We start from the raw sequence: 21,746 nt of genomic DNA on the forward strand, positions 1-21,746 counted from the left end.
TGCATTCGTTTTATTGTTTCACCAGTACTAGTCCGGTTTTTTTCTAGCCACACCTCGTAATACGTGTTCCAAAATTCTAGTCAATATGCCGGCCTTCAGTAATGAAGAAAAACTGGATATTATTTTAATTTATGGCGAATGTCACAGAAATGCAACGGCAACTGCGACACTGTATGCTGAACGCTACCCAGATCTGCGGTGTCCGTTACGTCGAACCATTGGCAACATCTGCAAGGTACTCACGGTAACAGGAAGCTGGGCTCACAGAAAACGTCGACGTACAACGCCAGCGACTGGTAATGGAAACGAAATTGCTGTTCTGGCTGCTGTAGCGCAAAATCATCAGGTGGGTGTACGAGAAATAGCACGAGGTTTAGGAATAAGCCACAGTAGTGTGTGCAGAATCTTGCATCGACATCGGTTTCATCCGTTCCATATTTCACTGCACCAAGAACTGTACGGGAATGACTTCGAATCCTGCAATTGCATTCTGTCGTTTTGCACTTCAGCAGTTGCAATGTAATCCAGTATTCCGAAGCAATACGTTGTTTACGGACGAGGATTCATTTACAAATCATGTTAATGTGAATCTGCGGGACATGCACTACTGGTCCGTGCAAAATCCCCTCTGGATTCCCAAGTTGCTCGTCAACGACAGTGGAGTGTCAATGTTTGGCTCGGTATCATTGCTAACTGTATTGTAGGTCCCTATTTCTACCGTGGAACATTGAATGGACAGCGATATGCATCATTTCTTCAACACACACTAGCGCTCCTCATGGAGGATCTTGGATTGGAAACTCGTCTACCAATGTGGTTCCAACATGATGGATGCCCCGCGCACAAAAAATGGTTCAAATGACTCTGAGCACTATGCGACTTAACCTGTGAGGTCATCAGTCGCCTAGAACTTAGAACTAATTAAACCTGACTAACCTAAGGACATCACACACATCCATGCCCGAGGCAGGATTCGAACCTGCGAACGGAGCGGTCGCTCGGTTCCATACTGTAGCGCCTAGAACCGTCCCGCGCACAATGCAAAAGTTGCCAGAGACGTTCTAGACGCGAATTTCCAAATAGGTGGATGGGGCGGGGTGGTACTGTGAGATGGCCAGCACGGTCCCTCGACACCATTACACTTCTTTCTCTGGGACGCAGTGAGAGAATCCCCAATGACAGTAGGGTATATGCAACATCATATTACTGCGTCGTGTGCGGCAATATGTGTAGAAACTCTACAATCGGCCTACCGGTGTGGCCGTGATGTTCTAGGCGCTTCAGTCTGGAACCGCGTGAGCGCTACGGTCGCAGGTTCGAATCCTGTCTCGGGCATGGATGTGTGTGATGTCCTTAGGTTGGTTAGGTTTAAGTAGCTCTAAGTTCTAGGGGACTGATGACCACAGATGTTAAGTCCTGTAGTGCTCAGAGCCATTTGAACCATTTGAACTCTACAATCTCTGCAACACTCTCTCGTCACCCGCCTGCAAAGGTGTATTGATGCAAACGGAGGGCACTTCGAATATATGTTGACGTGACATAGTGTCATTGGTCAAGATGTGGGTGTATTTTCTATGCTGGATGTAGTGCACAACAATACAGTTTCTGAGGGCGACAGGGCACTAGTAAAAGTGTTTAACAAAGTGAATTCAAATGTGTTGTCTCTAATTGTAGCTCTAGTTGTCATTTCGCTAGCATAATCTACATTTACAATTTGAAAAACGTAACTTTGCGTTGGGCGTGTTACTTTATTTTTTGTGGATTGTGCATACCTTCCCACTGTGTGAGCCCCTGACACAGGCAGCGTGAGGTACACGCTTGAGTCTCAGGACGTGCGCTAGCTGTGCGGTTATCTATTTCAAGCGTCAACTTCGATTCGCAATTTCTCGGGATGTAATTGACGTATTGCGATGAAATCCACGCCATGATTTTTGTGATTTTTCATGCTATTGATTGGATACGAAATAATTGAGGGTGTCCATTAGAAATTCACGAGTTTGTGTTGAAAATAGTATTTGTTCCCGTTTTAAAATTTCGCATATTATTTGGTTTCCTAAGCCCCTGCCATACGTTCATGCTAGTAAAAACCGTTTTTGAATATCTGTTGTTGTTCCAGAGGTACTTGAGGTGACAGTGTTAGATGAGATACCCCGTATATACAGGGTGATTCTAAAAGAATACCACAACTTTAAAAATGTGTATTTAATGAAAGAAACATAATATAACCTTCTGTTATACATCATTACAAAGAGTATTTAAAAAGGTTTTTTTTCACTCAAAAACAAGTTCAGAGATGTTCAATATGGCCCCCTCCAGACACACGAGCAATATCAACCCGATACTCCAACTCGTTCCACACTCTCTGTAGCATATCAGGCGTAACAGTTTGGATAGCTGCTGTTATTTCTCGTTTCAAATCATCAATGGTGGCTGGGAGAGGTGGCCGAAACACCATATCCTTAACATACCCCCATAAGAAAAAATCGCAGGGGGTAAGATCAGGGCTTCTTGGAGGCCAGTGTTGAAGTGCTCTGTCACGGGCTGCCTGGCGGCCGATCCATCGCCTCGGGTAGTTGACGTTCAGGTAGTTATGGACAGATAAGTGCCAATGTGGTGGCGCTCCATCCTGCTGAAATATGAATTGTTGTGCTTCTTGTTCGAGCTGAGGGAACAGCCAATTCTCTAACATCTCCAGATACTGTAGTCCAGTTACAGTAGCACCTTCGAAGAAAAAGGGACCGAAAACTTTATTGGCTGAAATGGCACAGAAAACGTTCACCTTAGGCGAGTCACGTTCATACTGAGTTGTTTCCCGCGGATTCTCAGTGCCCCATATACAGACATTGTGACGGTTGACTTTCCCGTTAGTGTGGAAAGTTGCTTCATCACTAAACACAATCTTTGAAACGAAAGATTCATCTGTTTCCATTTGAGCAAGGATAAAATCACAGAAATCGATTCTTTTAATCTTATCAGCTGCAGACAGTTCTTGAACCAATTTCAGACGATAAGGTTTCATAACTAACCTCTTTCGTAGGACTCTCCATACAGTTGATTGTGGAATTTGCAGCTCTCTGCTAGCTCTGCGAGTCGATTTTCCTGGGCTGCGAACAAATGCTTGCTGGATGCATGCTACATTTTCATCACTCGTTCTCGGCCGTCCAGAACTTTTCCCTTTGCACACCCATTCTCTGTAAACTGTTTATACCAACGTTTAATACACCACCTATCAGGAGGTTTAACACCATACTTCGTTCGAAATGCACGCTGAACAACTGTCGTCGATTCACTTCTGCCGTACTCAATAACACAAAAAGCTTTCTGTTGAGCGGTCGCCATCTTAGCATCAACTGACGCTGACGCCTAGTCAACAGCGCCTCAAGCGAACAAATGTACAACTAAATGAAACTTTATAGCTCCCTTAATTCGCCGACAGATAGTGCTTAGCTCTGCCTTTTGTCGTTGTAGAGTTTTAAATTCCTAAAGTTGTGGTATTCTTTTTGAATCACCCTGTATAACACGTTAGTTGTCAACGGTCGACACTCGACCTTCGTTATTTGTTATACAGGCACGATTAACATCCAAGTAATAAAATCTAATTCACGTTCTTAGCGAATTAAACGGCTATGTGTTCTTCTAGCACAGGAGTTCCCAATCTTTTCCTGTGATGGAACACCTCGTTTATTTTGAAGGTTAACATAATTTTTAAAAAAACGCAAAAACTTGTTTTATTCGTTGATTACTTCAATTTTAAATGATTATTAATAACAGAAACATAAGAATTTTTTAAAAAATTACCATCGTCAAGATGTCGAAAAAATGCCATTTTATTAAAAGTTATTCATGGAGCACTTATTCACTTCCCGCACAACACCAGTTACCACGGAACACAATTTGAAAAACCCTAATCTAGAAAAGATGAGAAAAGAAATATCCACAGCTGCAGGTATCGATAAAGGGTTCGTTCAAGCTCTCTGGTATCTCCATTCAAAGTTGTTAGTACAGTATCTTATGCTAGTAACAATTAAGTTTTCTTGATATTACATTGTGTGTGCTCTTACCTTAATCAATTAACAGCTGAGCGGCATAAAAATTTAGAGTTTTCATTTATGTCTCATTTTGTAGTGTTGTAGAAGTTGGCAACCATAGTGCCAACGGACAAGGTGTCCCGTGCTGGCTCAGATGTGCTGTCGGCAATGGGCAACAACTCAAAACTGTATTTAAGTCATAAGAGGATAGGATCGCAGCTACTAGAGTGCACACGAAATGAGTTGGTGCGTATCTGCCACTACAACAGCGTCCAAGAAAAGGATAAAAAACTAGCTTCGCTTATAAATGGTAACAGTGCCCATATAGCACCAAATAAAAGGTAGATGAAATCAGAAGTGTTTTTAATCCAGTCTGGAAAGTTCAGAATGCGAAATAATTTGGTTTAAGTGTCACTGGTGAACTGAACATGGTAATCAGAAGTCATAGTGTCAGGAAATTTCAGGTGAAACTTAGATAATGTCGCACGCAGAGTTCCTGATCGTATGTAGTTTTAGGGGTAAGTCTCAGCTGAACAGCTAGATAATGGCAGACTCAAATGATCGGAGTGGGTGGTAGTTACAATAATTTCTAAATGCCCAATTCATTAGCAGAGTCGTGAGGTTAATGTCATAACTCTCCCGACTACAAACAGGCCCGAATTTTTCTATTTACTAAACGTAGATCAGTCATGAGACCATTATAGTATCACTGACTATGGGTGTCATTTGGATTGCCAACAAACAGAAAGATATTTCCGCGTAGAGTGACAAATAGATTACCTGAGCAAAAAAGTCAAAAATACGTCCCTGGACTGGGAATAGTGAGTATATACGGCCAAAATTAAAGAATTTTGTAGAACTGACAGGTACGTGCCGAGCTATGTTATGAGGAATGGGAAAGACCCGCCATAATGTAACAGCCATGAAGCAAAGAGAACTTCATCTCAGATTTAATCGCAGCCATCGCCTCATGACAAACATGAGCTGATCGACACCAAAAAGAATGCGTGGAGAATCATGCGTGATGCATTTGACGATTTCAAAAGTAAAGTGCTATATACTGGTCTGAAAAATAGATTTGGTCTTATTTTAAATTCAGTGAACGGTTTAAGGCCATTCCCTTTTTCAAGAAGTCAGAAGATAGTAGATATTGGCACCCAGATTGATGCTGTGCTCCTTGACTCATGGAAGGAGTTCCGCACTATCACCTGATTACCAAAATAAGAGCATACGGTATATCAGACCATCTTTGGAATTGGATTGAAGAGTTCGTAGTTAACAGAACACAGTACGATATGTTGCTGTTAACAGGGAGAAATTATCGGATGTAACAGTAACTACAGGCATACACAAAGGGTATGTTATCGTACCATTACTATTCATAGTAAAGAGCATCCGTCCAAAAAGTTCTGAGACTTGTTTTGTTCCTGATGTATAAACTACATCAGTACAGTAATTATGGCCGTAGCTTGAACTAACAACTGTAAACAGTAGATCTGTATTTGACCAGTCGGATGTGGGCAGGCAGTGTTAAATGGTGGATGTGTGGCTGGAGTGTGTCAATGTTGTCATGTCACAAATCGCAGTGGAGCAATAACTCTAACTCAAGTGAGTTCAAAGTTTGTCCCACACACCTTGACTCCGAAAGCAAAATGACGACTTGATTTAAATGCAAAACTAGGACAATACTTTTCTGGAAAAAGTCATAATGGATGACGAGAGTTGATGCTATCAATACAAACATACCGCAAAATGACGAACTGTAGACATTCGCGTAAAGGACCAACACTTTGATAACATAATCGACGTTCAGGCCATTGTGACTTGCAAGTTAAACATCACCAAAGAGAAACCTTTTATGACAGTTCCACACAGTTGTATGAGTGTTCTGTGTGTTGCACTCAAGTGCGGAGAGACTGTATAGAATACCTGAATCATTGAAACCACCATTTTAACTTTTATCTATTACTTTATTAATCCAGTCTCTAAACTTTATGGCCTGTTGGGGGTATAAGAATGACGTAGCGGATAACTTTGGAAGCCCCATTAGGCCATTCATGTTACTACAAAATGGTAGATTACTACTTTGCACATTACTGACAGTAATAGCATAGCAACATACGTACTCTTTTATGTGAAAATTGTATATATCTAGTACACTATCTTCATCAGACTTTGTTTAGTAAGCGGAAAAACATCATGGATTACCGTATCCGACTCCAATGGCAGAGGTTACAAGACATCACCATCTGGCTTACTGTCAAAATTCTGCAATTGTGCGTTTCTGAGAGAATCAGTCAATGTATTGCTTCCTCTAATATATAGCTCGTGAAAAGATCATGTCAGTACCTGAACAAGGCTTGACAATACCGTGAACTGTCTCTGTCAACATGAATTTAGATTATACGAGCTGACAGTAGCTCAACAACTAGCCAGAAACTTAATTCTGGAAGAGTGAATGAAACTTGACATTGGAGTCACAACCTGAAGGGGGGCATAGTATCTGAACACTAGATAGAAATGAAGCATGGAGATGAATACAAACTCAATGAACATGAAAACTGTCATTAGTACATGGAAAACTGAGCACAGTGTGAGGTGAGGGACCAGTCCACGGTAGGTGAAATCATCTTAAGAACTGATGGGCCAGACAGATAAACACTGAACCAGTGGCTCTGCCTAAGCCATGCTTCATGTGCACACTCCACAACAGTGTTCTGTACTACTCCACTTCGATAACCATCCACATCCATCTCTGTGTCCAGTGGTGGGAAAACTAAAATTGTGAAAATAAAATTAGGAAGTTCAAATTTAGGCTTAGCAATAGTCGTCCTTCCTGCGTTGCTCTCTGACTGAAACAGAAGAGGGGTGAATTGACATAAAGTATCATGTGCCACACACACTTAGGTGACTGTCAGGGTACAGATATAGATCTTTACAATTACTTTGTACCAGTTTTTCCCATGCATGTTTCAGAGGACTTACAAGAGCACATTTTTCTGGTATGGAAAAAAAATGTTGGATATTAGTCACAAAGGTGACAATGTTCGTAAAAGGAGCAAGAAAACATAGTTAATTACATTTTTCTTTTACATAACCTTTCAACAAGATACTGCCCTCTGCTTACATTTATAATATTGTCTCATTTGTCAAGTCATACCTGTTAAACAGTGACTGCACATTAAAATTCATTGTATTTTACTATACAACATTTGTATTTACTGTTTTGTTAAAGATAGATAATTTCCTCATTACAAAGTAATGTAAAATCAATTTATTAAAAATTACTTGCAAATATGTTCTCTTGACTTGTCCAATATCATATGTACAACCGTACAATTCTATGATTTGTATGGACTGTTTTGTATAAGATAGATAATTTCCTCACTACAAAATAATGTAAAAATCTGTTTGTAAAAATTACTTGTAAATATGCTCTCTTGACCAGACCAATATCATATGTACAACTGTACAATACTATGATTGCCCGGATCAATAGAATACAATACAATACAACAAGCACATACTTTCTTCCTGAAAGCTATAGAAGTGGATTAACGTAACAGAAGTTAAATCAGAAATTTGAACAGAACTAATAAAATTTCATTGAAGTGACAAACATGAAAATACTTACATTTTTTGACAAACTTATTAATCACCTCATGACAAATCAGCACCTTGATCTCTGAAACAAGACAGTACTTGCAGATACCCCCCCCCCCCCCCCCGCCACAACAGGTGTCACGAACCTGTGCCTGCCCGGGTGTTCCTGCTGTTAATTTCCAAAACCATCCAGCCACCCAGATTTAGCTTTTGCATTATTTCCTTATGTAATGGTACTGGGTCTGCCAAGTCACTTCTACGATAATAATGTGGTAGCGCTGTACCTCACTGAGGTATGCAGGGTAGCAACGAGCATCACTGACACCAGTACTGGCCAGGAAGACTGCTTCTGTCCCAGAACAGCATGTACGGGAACTGTGGGTTGCATTCCGCCAATACTGTGGCCAGCATACAACCATTCAGTGTCAACATCCTTTATCCCGTACGAGAGGCCAATATTTGTGTCCCAGCGGCTGCATGGTCCCTGGGGTAGTGACATCGTATTTCAGCATAACAGCAGCAGCGCAAGTGGCCGCACGTTGGTGTGCGTATCGGGCTACCACAGAAAAGTAGCAATGGCCAGTGAAATGGCCTTGCTGACACAAGGATGACATTAACCTAACAGTTATCAAGCTTATTCTGGACTACTTGCAGTTCCAAACAGCAGATACCTGGTGCTGAATCCAAAACCCTTGGAGTAGATTGGTGTGTCAGACAATGACATCCTAGAAGTGTCCTTCACTGTACAGCACTAGCTCAAGACGCAGAACCGTCAGGTCTAGCTGGCAGCTCATAGACCAGTGGCTAAGCTGATGGTGCAGCTAGGTGAGGTTGAAGCTCCTCGTCCCCACATTGGACCGTCAGCTGGCAAGGAGACTGTCACAGCATCGACTACAGTTGGCAAGCCAGGAAGAAATGCAGCTCGTGGCAGAGCACAGAGCATTTATAGTCACCCTTGCCAGCTATGTCGTGACGGGCACCCACCTCCCATCAGATTGCCGCAGAAGCACAGCACTGTGTCACAGCGTGTGGAAGCCCAGCCCACTGCTATGGCAGACTGTGGATTGCAGAATGCTAAGCCAGTGTTATTTTAGCACCTAGTAGCAGGATTTCACAGACAACTGACCAGCTCAGACCCTCAGCTGCTTGCAAAGTCTGACCCTCAGCAGGTGCCACAACATTTAAGTCACTTAAAGCAAATGCCAAGGTGAATCCTTGGAAAAGGACTCAGTTCATTTCCTACCACATTCTTCCTTACTCTAAGGTTCTGTCCCATCTCTAATGGTCTCATCATCAAGCCTGATCATTTTCTTCTACCATCACAACTTAAGATGTCATCAAAAATCTTCCTGGTTTGAACACCAAACACAAAGTTTCTCTTTTATTCCTTTCATAATTGCTCTTGGGAAAATTTTTTTGCTTCAAATTAATAACTATACTGTCTGACAAAAACTGAAGCACCCAGAAGGGTAGGAGGAAATGAAATGAAACTTCACATTGTTAAAGAGTATGTGATGTTATTTCAGTGATAACAAAATTGAATCAAATTTACAAAAGAACTGGGCAATATGGGACCACTTATAAATATGACATTGCATCCCTTCTAATGTGGAAGCATGCATTGAATCATTTGGTAATGGTGTCCTAAAGCTGTTGTATCCTCTCGTGAGGTAAGATGGCCCACAGATTTTGTAACTGGTCCTGGATATTGGCACTGGGATGGCGCTGACATCCAAACTGGTACCACACATGTTCTAGCAGGGTCAGATCTGGGCCATGGGAGTACCGCAACATCATGCAGACAGTTCATAGAGACTTGTGTCATGTGTGCATGGGAATTATCCTTCTGAAATATGGCACCACCATACTTTTACATGAGAGGATGTCTGTGACATACCACTGTGCTATCAGAGTTCCCTCAATCACTGCCAGCTGTGTAATGAAGTCATACCCAATTTCTCTGTGCACTGTGCCACCAGGAGCAACATCACTGTACTTCTCCAAAATATTGGATGTATAGTATCTCTCCAGATCACCACCATACTTCCCAACAATGGTCATCCAGGATAGTGTGAAACAGCAATTCAGCTCTGAACACAATACAATGCCATTCTTCATCGGTGCATTCATCGCAGTCACGGCACCCCTCCAAACACAGCTATTTGTGTTGTGGTGTTAATGGCAGCCTATGTGTGGGACGGTAGATCTCTAGCCAGGTTGCTGTTAGTCTCTGATCACTTGCGCAGAATGTCACAAAATATTGCAGTGAGTCCATTACTTCTTCTCAGATGGCAGGCACAAAACTGAAGGGGTTACGATGTGCTTGGTGCACAGTACGATGACCATTCCTTGTGACGGTTGAACATGGTCGACTGGAACTTTGACGACAAATATTCCTGTGCTTAGTTTCCCATGCAGTCCAATATTGGCCCATTGTCACATACAAATGTCCTACAAATCCTAGCCAAGAGGAGATCCACAGTGAGGCCCCCTTCAAATTCTGTCATGTGATGTGCTGTCTCAGACATGCAGCGTCACCTTGTCCCTCACAGCATTCACTCAACATCTCACTCTGGGCCCTACACCCTGCACCCTAACATGTCCTGGTAACAGCATTGACTAAGAAACCATGCTGTTTCACTCTGGTGACCATTATACAACAGCAGAAAATGTCATCTCTAACCATTTACATACCCACTGACAGTGTGCATATGTACAAAGTTACATTGACATCCGACCATGTCTTCTGAGTGCTTCACTTTTTTGTCATTCAGTGTATGCTACATTCATGTAATTCAATCATAAACAGTGAGCATGATGAAAGTTATGAACATATACCAGGTGAAAATCATTATCTAGAAGAACTGTGGTGTGCATCTAAGACAAACTGAGGGATGACAGGACAAAGCGTAACTCACTCGCCAGTTTTGGGTTGGGTTGGGGGGGTTGTTTTGGGGAAGAGACCAAACAGCGAGGTCATCAGTTTCATCGGATTAGGGAAGGAAGTCAGCCGTGCCCTTTCAAAGGAACCATCCCAGTATATGCCTGGAGCGATTTAGGGAAATTACGGAAAACCTAAATCAATGATGGCCAGACGCGGGATTGAACTGTCGTCCTCCCGAATATGAGTCCAGTGTGCTAGCCACTGCGCCACCCCTCTCACTCTCTCACCAGTTTTGTACATCTCATAAGTCTCAGAGAATATCTTCTTTGACTAACTTCTTCTCGATGATTATTATAAACTTTAAACAACTTGACATGACTATACACAATCCAGTTGAGATGGACTTTAACTTCATTTATATTTATTGTTTATAAACACTTCATATGACCAGCTTGCTTGTCATGAACTGTTCCAATTTATCATCAGGGTCAGTAAGCCACATTAGCCTAGCAAACATTAACAAGTGGCATAACAAATAAACAAGTTGTCTTAAATAGAAGTTTATATATTTACTCCTGGGCACAGACTGACTGATACATAACATAACAGCATAAAGACTGATGGACATAAAAGTTTCTGTAATAAGTTACAGACAATGACTGAGTAAATAGACTTTCACATTTTGACTGTCAGGCACTTATTGACATGTGTAACATTGTGGTTTATGGGCTGATTACAAAATGCATACTGACTGGCTTCATGCACTACATCTCTGTATAGATGTGCCTGTTATTAAAGTGACAAAATAGTAAAGTACTAATGTAGTAGCCACCAGAAAGATCGCGGGAGGCGCACATTGGCACGGCGCGTCACGGGCGGTAGTTGCCGCAAGTAGAGTCCCGAACACCAGAGGGCACGCGAGAATTCGGACGCGACCTCTGCCGGCGTAACAACAAGAACAACAACAACTCCAGCAGCACGGGCCGTGCCCAGTCAGTCAACATCGGGCATGCCTAGGACACAGTCCCGGTCTACGCTAAGTGAAGTGCGACGTAAACGTGAACAGTGTTACTACACAATTGGCGACGAGTAGGGTCGTTCTTTCGCGTGTTGCGTCGTTGTTCCGGTTTCGCAGTTTCTCCACGGCATGGAGGATTTGGTGCGAGTTTTGGTTGCGCAGCAGACGGAACTCATGGCCACCATGAAACAAGTGCTTCCGGCGTTGCTCTCCACGCCGTCTGCTCCGGCGCAGTTCCCTCCTCCCTTTCCTCCGTATGACGAGACGGCGGAGGATTGGGACGCATATGAACATTGCCTTCGGCAGCATTTCCAGGCGTTTCATGTTGCCGAGGCGGAGGTATGTCGTGCTCTCTTCTTGTCTTGGATATCTCCCTCGCTGTATCAAGTTTTGCGGCAGCTAGCGCCGTTGCAGGAACCCTCGTCCTTGACTTTTGACGCATTGTGTTCGTTGCTGTCTTCACATTATCGCCGCCGCACGCATGTTGTGGCGGCTAGGGTCGAGTTCTATCAATGCAAGAAATAGTCCCATCAGTCTTACCGGGCGTGGGCCGCTACCCTGCACGGTCTTAGTCGCAAGTGTCATTTTGTCACGGAGCAGTCGCGAGAGTCGTATGCCCACGTTATGGTACGCGACGTCATTGTTCGTTCGGCCCCTGATAGGGAGGTCCGGCAACGGGCCCTGCAGTTAGAAGACCCTTCCCTCGAGGAAGTTCTGTCCATTGCCCAATCGTATGAAGTCTCTCACGCGGCAGGTCAACGGCTGGAAGCGTGGTGCGACGTCGCGGAGGTTCAGGGTGGCGCGGCCGCGTCCACTGTGTCCGGGGTGGACGACGTGCGAGCGGTACAATCCGGCCGTTACGGCCGCTCCCGCACGGCGCGTAAACAGAATTCCGGCCGCCGGCCCCTGTTGCCGTCCTGTGCGTCGTGCTATATACATCACGATCGGTCAGAGTGCCCTCAGCGTTGGGCCGTTTGTCGCAAATGTAATAAAAAAGGTCACATTGCTAAAGTTTGCCGCTCAGCCTCAAAGGCATCGAAGGAAGCAAGTACAGAGGACATGGACGTTGACATTCAGGAAGTTTCATCGGGCCAGGCTCCCGACGCATCGGCCCACAAACTCTTTATTGAGGTGTCGGTTCGGTCGCGCCGGTTACAACTGCAAGTAGATACGGGGGCGGCAGTTTCGTTGTTGAATGCACGAACTTATTCCGACCTTGGATCGCCCCCGTTGGCGCCAGTTTACCGGCGTCTACGCGGTTATGGTAAACAGTTCATTCCCCTACTGGGTCAATTCACTACCGACGTGACTTACAAATCAGTCACTCGGCCTATTACTTTTATTGTTGTCAGTGATGCGAGCTCCGCTAACCTTTTTGGCCTGGATGCCTTTCAGGCTTTCGGTTTTTCTATTGCTGACACCATACAGTTGGTCTCCGAAGACGTTCCCTATCACTCATTGGAATCTTTGATCTCAGACTTTCCAGATATTTTTGAGGAGGGCCTGGGGCGTGTTTCCGATTTTGAAGCTCACTTAACGTTGAAGGCGTCGGCTCGCCCGCGTTTTCTACGCGCGAGACAGATCCCCTTGGCTCTCCGCCCTCAGGTAAAGGAAGAGCTAGACCGGCTGACAGCCCTAGGGGTCGTTCTTCCCGTTTCTTCCAGTGAGTGGGCTTCGCCCCTCGTTATTGTCAAGAAGCCCTCAGGAAACTTACGTCTTTGTGGCGATTTCAAGGCCACCATTAATTCCCAATTGGTGGTGGACACCTATCCTTTGCCTCGTGCTGATGAATTGTTCTCCGCCGTAGCGGGAGGCCAATATTTTTCGAAAATCGATCTTTCGGAGGCTTATCATCAGATACCACTTGATGAGGACTCCAAACGGCTGGCGGTCGTCAACACCCCGTTTGGCCTTTACCAATACCAGCGGTTGGCTTTTGGAATATCCAGTGCCCCGGCGATATTCCAGCGTTATCTTGAGCATGTCATGTCGACAATCCCTCATTGTATTAATTACCTGGATGACATAATTGTCACAGGCCGCAGCACGAAGGAACACTTGCACAACCTTCGCACCCTCTTTCTCATATTCAGGTCTGTGGGCTTGCGTTGCAACCTGCACAAGTCAACCTTCTTCCAACCGTCCATTGAGTATGTGGGCTACACCATATCTCGGCATGGCATCCAGCCACATTACCAATACCAGCGGTTGGCTTTTGGAATATCCAGTGCCCCGGCGATATTCCAGCGTTATCTTGAGCATGTCATGTCGACAATCCCTCATTGTATTAATTACCTGGATGACATAATTGTCACAGGCCGCAGCACGAAGGAACACTTGCACAACCTTCGCACCCTCTTTCTCAAATTCAGGTCTGTGGGCTTGCGTTGCAACCTGCACAAGTCAACCTTCTTCCAACCGTCCATTGAGTATGTGGGCTACACCATATCTCGGCATGGCATCCAGCCACTAGGAAGTTTGGTCCAAGGTATCGTCAACCTTCCTCGGCCCACTTCGCTGAAAGAGTTACAAGCTTTTTTAGGCAAGATAGCCTATTACCACCGGTTCATTCCCAGGGCTTCCACTATAGCCCACCCCCTGTACTGCCTTCTGCACAAGGGTGTTCCTTTTGATTGGTCGCCTGCATGCGAGCGAGCGTTCACCTCGTTGAAGGGCCTCCTCACTTCAGCCCCTTGTTTGGCTACTTTTGATCCCCGTAAGCCGTTGGTCCTGGCTACAGATGCTTCGCAGTATGGGGTGGGGGCGGTCCTGGCCCATCGCAACGCAGACGGTTCCGAGCAACCACTGGCGTTTGCGTCTAAAACGCTTAGTCCCGCGCAGGCCCATTACTCCCAGGTGGAAAAAGAGGCTTTGGCCATTGTCTACGCTGTTACCAAGTTTCACCCTTTCTTGTACGGCACGAAGTTTCAGTCAATCACTGATCATAAGCCGTTAATATCGTTATTTGGCCCCACCTCTCAGATTCCGGATAGGGCGGCCCACAGACTACAGCGCTGGGCCTTGTTCCTCTCTAAGTACCATTATGACATTCATTTTCGCCCTACAGGACAGCATGCCAACGCCGACACTCTTTCCCGTCTTCCGGTGGGCGCGGATCCTACGTTCGATCGAGAGGAGATTATTTGTTTTCATTTGGATGTGGCATCCCGCCAAGCAGTTGATGGCTTTCCGATCACTAGTTCTCGAGTCGCCAGGGAAACGGCGGCTGACCCAGTTCTCCGGCAAGTAGTTCGCCTCATTCAGCAGGGGTGGTCCTCCCGCCCTCCAGGCCGGGCCTCGGACCCTCTTCGTAATTATTTTCTTCTACGAGACCGCCTCTCAGTCTTGGAAGGAGTTCTCCTTCTGGCTACCGATGATACAGCTCCTCGCGTGGTTGTTTCTGCAGGTTTACGAAGGGAGGTCCTCACGTTATTACATGCGGGGCACTGGGGTGTTTCCCGTACTAAAACCTTGGCTCGCAGACATGTGTACTGGCCCGGTATTGACAGAGAAATTGAGCACTTGGTGGCCGCCTGTTCCCAGTGTGCGAGCAGCGTTCTCTTCATGGCCGCTGGCAACACAAGCATGGGAACGTGTTCACATCGATTTTGCGGGCCCGTTTCTCAATGGCTTTTGGCTCATTGTCATTGATGCTTATTCCCGATTCCCATATGTGGTTCGCTGCTCCTCAACCACTTCAGAAGTTGCAATCCAGGCACTAGCAAAAATCTTTTCTGTGGAAGGTCTGCCAATCACCCTGGTCTCAGACAATGGACCGCAGTTTATTTCGCAGACCTTCCAGGATTTTTGTAGGCGCTTCGGTATTCGGCACGTTTGCTCTCCCCCCTTCCATCCACAATCGAATGGGGAAGCCGAGCGCATGGTGCGCACATTTAAGATGCAGATGAAAAAGTATGTGCACGAATTTCCTGCAGAGGAAGCCTTGACGTTTTTCTTGACGGCATACCGGACCACACCAATGGGCGACCGCAGCCCCGCAGAGCTCCTCCGTGGGCGTCAACCTAGGACTCTGCTGCACCTCCTCCGGCCTGGTCCTCGCCAGTCTTCACAAAACGAAGTACCTGGCTTTCCACTGGGTATGTCGGTCTGGGCCCGTGGGTTTGGTCGCAATCCACGTTGGATACCGGCGGTGGTCCTGCGCCGAAATGGCCACCGGCTCTATACCTTGCAGGCGGGGGATCGGGTGGTACGTCGTCACCAAAATCAGCTGCGTCCACGTTCGGGCACCCACCCTCCGACCTCTCGGACACCGGCTTCCCCATTGCCGGCACCTGTATTGGTTTCACAGGGGACGTTACCTCCTCTCCCCGCTGTGACTCTGCCACACTGCGATGGTTCTCAGGCTTGGCAGCCTCCAGTAGCTCAAGCACCGGCATCGCCATCATCCGAGATGCCCCAGCGAGAGCCGGCCCCCCTAGCAGGTTCGGTTTCTCAGGGGGCTAGTTCACCTGTGGTTGTCCCTTCCCCTTCGTCCCCACCACTGCGTCTTGCCCCTCCCGAGGTGGAACGGGATCCGGAGTTCGACAGCTTGTCACCCGTTCTGTCCCGAGCTCCGGTTGTGGGATGACGGGGGCCTCTTCGTGTGGGTCACTTCCAGCCGTATTCGAAGGTTCCAGCTCGAGGGTTGGCAGATCCCCTCGACTCCGGCCATCCAATGGATGTGGAGGTCATCGCTCCTGCCCGACGCTCCACCTTCCGACGCAGTGGATCACAGTGGCTTCACCCCCCGATGGAGGAGGAGTGTAGTAGCCACCAGAAAGATCGCGGGAGGCGCACATTGGCACGGCGCGTCACGGGCGGTAGTTGCCGCAAGTAGAGTCCCGTCCACCAGAGGGCACGCGAGAATTCAGACGCGACCTCTGCCGGCGTAACAACAAGAACAACAACAACTCCAGCAGCACGGGCCGTGCCCAGTCAGTCAACATCTGGCATGCCTAGGACACAGTCCCGGTCTACGCTAAGTGAAGTGCGACGTAAACGTGAACAGTGTTACTACAACTAACCTATTACATTTTAGATATTAAAAAGAAAGGCAGAAAAAGTAAAGTATACAAAAATAAAGCAGTAAGTGAAGTTATCCTGATTAACCATTAAAATCAAAGAAGACCAAAATGTTCGTAAAGGGTGTAGTGGGGTCAGGATGGCCCTGAGTGTTGTTGACCTTGTTATAGGCCACAATATTGGTGCAGGACTGAAGACAGGGCAGCAAATACAATGAACCCACTCCTCAGCTGTTGAGGAATCAAATACGAAGTGAGAATAACAAGTTTATTTTGCAGAATGCATACTGCAGCTGAAGGCACTGTCTCAATTGTGTGTGATGTCTTTAGGCAGCCAAGCCCATGTCCACACAACACTGGTGATGTGCTAGTTGTGCATGGATGCCAGTAGTTGCAGTCACTTGCATCAGCGACCTTATGGTTAAAGCAGTGCCAGGGGCTCATATAAAGCATAAGGAGTGGATGTGCCAAATGACAACAGCCAGTGACAGTAGGTCAGGAGCATGGTACTCTGGTGTGTTCAGTGAACCAAGGGCCTGTGGGCTACATCCTGGAGTCAAATGAAGTTAGCTGGCAGTAGTTTCCCAGCTTGAAGGCACCAGTTTAACTCCCAGCAGCATTGACATTAGATGTAACTCATAGACCCACTGCTTTCAGAGGCACCATCTAGTAGTAGTTGAGGCTGGATGACTCTCATCATGTCAGTGATTGGCATGGAGTACTTCTCAGGATAGGTTGTGGTCAACAACAGGTACTGTACAGCCATTGAAAGTGGTATTTACGGACACTCAACCCTTTTCTGTTACAATTTGATGTCACTTTTGATCGTGTAAATTGTGGAAACAGTGCAGTGCCAGGCCCAGGTGGGGTGTAATCCAAGTCACTACTGTGGAAGTCTGGCCCTCATACCATGCTGAGTCGACAGTGTCCCAGCCCCAACATCAGCAGACCGAGTGAGGTGGCGCAGTGGTTAGCACACTGGACTCGCATTCGGGAGGACGACGGTTCAATCCCGTCTCCAGCCATCCTGATTTAGGTTTTCCGTGATTTCCCTAAATCGTTTCAGGCAAATGCCGGGATGGTTCCTTTGAAAGGGCACGGCCGATTTCCTTCCCAATCCTTCCCCAACCCGAGCTTGCGCTCCGTCTCTAATGACCTCGTTGTCGACAGGACGTTAAACACTAACCACCACCACCACCAACATCAGCAGCAGCGCTAAACATGTGCTAACCTGCTCACTTTTGTGTGTGAATGCAGACTTTCATCATATCACCTCAGCAAATTTACAGCTTTTGGCAGCAGAATGTGGTGGCAGCTTTCTGACTTTCCTAGCTGCTAGTTATGACTGCCAGTTTGGAAAGGAAGTGGCTTATTGTGTCACATCCATATTTAGATGTGACAAAATAGTGAAATTCTAACCTACAACAGTTTAGATAAATCAAACAATGGAAAATCCAGGATGGAATGTAACAATATTATGAAAAGGAAAGTTACTACTCACCATAGAGCGGAGATAGATGACACACACACACACACACACACACACACACACACACACACACACACACACACACACACACACACGATGTGTGAGTTGTGTTTGTGTGTGTGCACATGTCTATTTTCATACTCTGACAGTCTTTTTGTTGTGCCTACCTGTGACTCTGCATCTTCACTATATGGTGTGTAGCAACTTTCCTTTTCATGATATTGTTACATTTTAGATAAAGACAGAAAACGGAAAATTTAAAAAAAGTAAAAGAGGCAGCAAATTTATCTTGAACTATTAATAGCCCAGTCAACAAAGACCAAAAATGGTCAAATGGGGAAAAAAATTCATGAAGTCCCAATTTTTTTACAGTGCTAATAGGGAGGGGCATGAAAAATATATTAAAAATTCTTCCCAGTGGCAGGTAAGTGGGGTCATGGGTGATGATTAAGGGCGCATTTTTGCATTTTCTGGGAGTATCTTGAGAACTGCAGCCGCTAGCAAAAACATTTCACAGTACAAAACTAAACTAAAGCAGGCCTACAGATCTCCATCAAAAAGATACAGTCTGTGACAAACATCAAGGCAGCTCCTAGATGGATGATAACAGAGAGACGGAAAATTCAAAAGATGGAGAGATTTAAATACCTGGGAGAATGAATAGCAACTGGGCTGACAGAAAAGGAAGCAATTGGAGCACAAATAAACAAAATTATTTTAGCACATGAACTAACTGTGAATGTCTGTGATAAGAAGAATATTTCAGTGAATACAAAACTGAAGCATTGGCAGACAGTGATTCACCCTGAAGCCTTACATGCAACAGAAACTCTTAATCTAGTAAGAACTGGAGTACTTAAGAGACTAGAAGTGGTGGAACAAAAGGTTCTCGGGATCATATTGAGACCTGGAAGAGCAGAATGTGGTGAATTTAGAAGATGAGCGAAGCAAGCAAGAACTATATACCAAGATAGAGAGAATCTCAGACATCATCTGAAAATGAAGGAGTGTTTTCTTTGGCGACATCCTTAGAATGGATCAGGGAGATTAACACAGCAAATAATATCAAAGTATGGATATAAGAGGTACAATGGGATCTGGAAGAAATGGGAATACAGGGACCAAAGATATAAAAAAGGGTGGTTTTTAAATAAAAATTTCAGGTTTTCACAGGTTTCAAGGACACTTCAATAAATCATTTTCAGTTCATCTTCTTCAGTAAGTTTACTCTCCAACTTGCTCAGTGCCTTCTCATTTGTTCTGGTCTTCTTTGTCATTCATCATCTGTAAATATCCTTTTCACTGAATTTTTTTGTCTATTTTTGGTTAAAATCTTATTTTTATGTTTTTCAGTTTCTTTAAATTGTTTTAATGGTATAAAATTAGGTTTATTGTTAAATGAAGTGGGTTAGGAGCAAATATTAAATCTTTGTGTCTCACCTAAGTGTAGTAGAGCTGTATTAAGGGATAAATTATGTTCTAGGTATGTGATGAGTTGCAGGGGGAGTAGTGAAGGGTAGAACGATGAGGGAAGGCCAGTCATCAGAATGTGGTCCGGTAGTTCCCTCATTTATGTGTGTGTGTAAACTGAAAAGTAAGCAGGGGAGTTCCTGCTCTCTTGATCCCAATACTCTCTTGATCCCAATACATCACAAGGTTATATTGGTACCGACACGTCTGCAGTGTATCTTTAAATCACTATCGATGCAGTGCACAGGCAATCCTGAGGGAGAGTTTATTTCCACAAAATCACTAATAATACATGGGATACATAAGTCAGTTACTAATAAAACCAATGCAAGAAGCCAATAAGTACAGAATCTTTTCCACACATTGTTCTCCTAGATGGGAAATTGATTTTTAGCCATCCTGTATAGCAGTTGCAGTGCTCTTCTGTGTAAGGCCACTTCCCCACCAAAAGTACTACTAGCTCTTCAGTTTATAGACATTTCTAGACAGATATACCTCCTTGACATTTCCTGTTTCTCTTGTTTGAATATACAGAATAACTTATCTATTGCTTGTGTTTATATACTGGAGTTCTATTCAGTTTATTTTCCTTATTTGTAGTTATTAAATGAATTTTAATCCAAATTAGGTTCCTTTAAATTATGTTTAAGAAGTATTTAATTCATGACAGCAATGTTGTCAGTGACTTGTATGGTGTTGGTTATAAAAGGGATACAGAGATTGGTAAATGCAAGTTACTTGAGAAAAGATGGGAAAACTGAAGGTTCCAGGAACAAAAAAATACCATGTTTTTTAAACATCTTCCAGAAAAGAATACTCCAGAGCTGATTCAAAATATTTCTGAGAGAAACTCTTTTAGAGGAACAGCCTTCAGCTGTTGAAGTTCAGTGTTAGATGGAATCCCAAGTTTGCATTCAGCTCAAGCAAAGTTTGATTTTAAAACAGACTGTCTCTTGTGTGCAGAAGCTGTTGACAATGAATTTCATGATAATCATAAGAAGAAAACTCAACAAGAGCTGAAGCTGCTTTTACTGAAAAATAGCAAAGATTATTTTTTATTCTAATGTTGTAATTGTGGATACAATTGCTTCTAATTTATTTGCAGCATAAAACTTACACATCTGATAATAATTGCATTTTTCATTTTATGTAAAATTGTACCACCCTCACTGACAGGCTTTTATGTTTCAGGACCTGGGCTGGTCTTCCAAGTGTACCCAGAAGCAGTGGCGACTTTGCCAGGCTCTCATTTCTGGTCCATGCTGTTCTTCTTCATGCTCATCATGCTGGGGCTTGACAGTGCGGTATGTGTGAGCTAATACAAGCATCTGGCAATATATTATCAATGTACATTGGGATGTACCCTGTGTCATGCACTTCACAGTGGTTTGCAGTGTATAGATGTAGATGCAAAATTTAAACCCTCCAACCAAGTCTCCATTTTTCGTAGACATCATACACAAATAATCACAAACTTTTGTCAGTAAATATAATTCTTTAAAAAACCATCATTAATCAGTGAAATTACCTAGAGCTTCAGGCTTTAGAGCTATAGTTCCCTTGTCAACATGCTGCATAAGAGAATCTTTTACAAAAACATAAAGATATCTAATGTCTTACCAGTTCTTATTAAGTATGTTAACTGTGGTCCAGCTAAATGCAAAAGCACTCAAATGTTATCTACTGTAAAAGTCCTTGTGCTGCCTACAGTACTTTTTCCACAGTGTAAAATACTTTAGTGATCTGTATGATGCAAAATACAAATCTGTGAGTGATATAAAAATAATAGCTGACCACCTTCTATATTATGGTGCAATGAACTAGTTACTGTCACTGTAAGAATCTGTAATTGTTATTGGAAAAACATCTTAGGATTTGTATAACGAAGTAATGAACTGCATGCCATACAGTAGAAGTTCATAATTGTGATAATATTTGATCACTCGTGTAAAATTGTTATGTGATTCCTGCTGTACTGGCTGTACTGTATTTAATTCCTTTCATCAGAATGTTACATATTACAAATGCTAGTAATATGCTCATATCATAGGTCCATGAGACTCAAAATGAAATATTAGTAATAATAAATAATAGTAATAGGTTAATTTTTGGCAGAGTATTGTGAGATGACAACAAAACAGATAGAAACACTAAAAGAATGTGCAGAGAAAGTTGGCCTGCAGATATCATTTGAAAAGAGACAGTGTTTACAACAACAAATTTAGAAATTTTC

The 21,746-nt window shown here is 44.2% G+C and overlaps 1 protein-coding gene across 1 annotated transcript in view; it reads left to right on the forward strand.

Moving 5' to 3' along the window:
* Window positions 1-21,746, forward strand: part of LOC126195315 (sodium-dependent noradrenaline transporter-like) — a 453,210-nt gene that overhangs the window by 381,339 nt on the left and 50,125 nt on the right. Inside the window, exon 8 of the mRNA XM_049933875.1 lies at window positions 20,705-20,817. Within this exon, the coding sequence (XP_049789832.1) occupies window positions 20,705-20,817 (113 nt within the window). The remainder of the gene's footprint in view (window positions 1-20,704; window positions 20,818-21,746) is intronic.

This window comes from Schistocerca nitens, chromosome 7 (genome assembly GCF_023898315.1).
Source record: "Schistocerca nitens isolate TAMUIC-IGC-003100 chromosome 7, iqSchNite1.1, whole genome shotgun sequence".
Lineage (NCBI taxonomy): Eukaryota > Metazoa > Arthropoda > Insecta > Orthoptera > Acrididae > Schistocerca > Schistocerca nitens.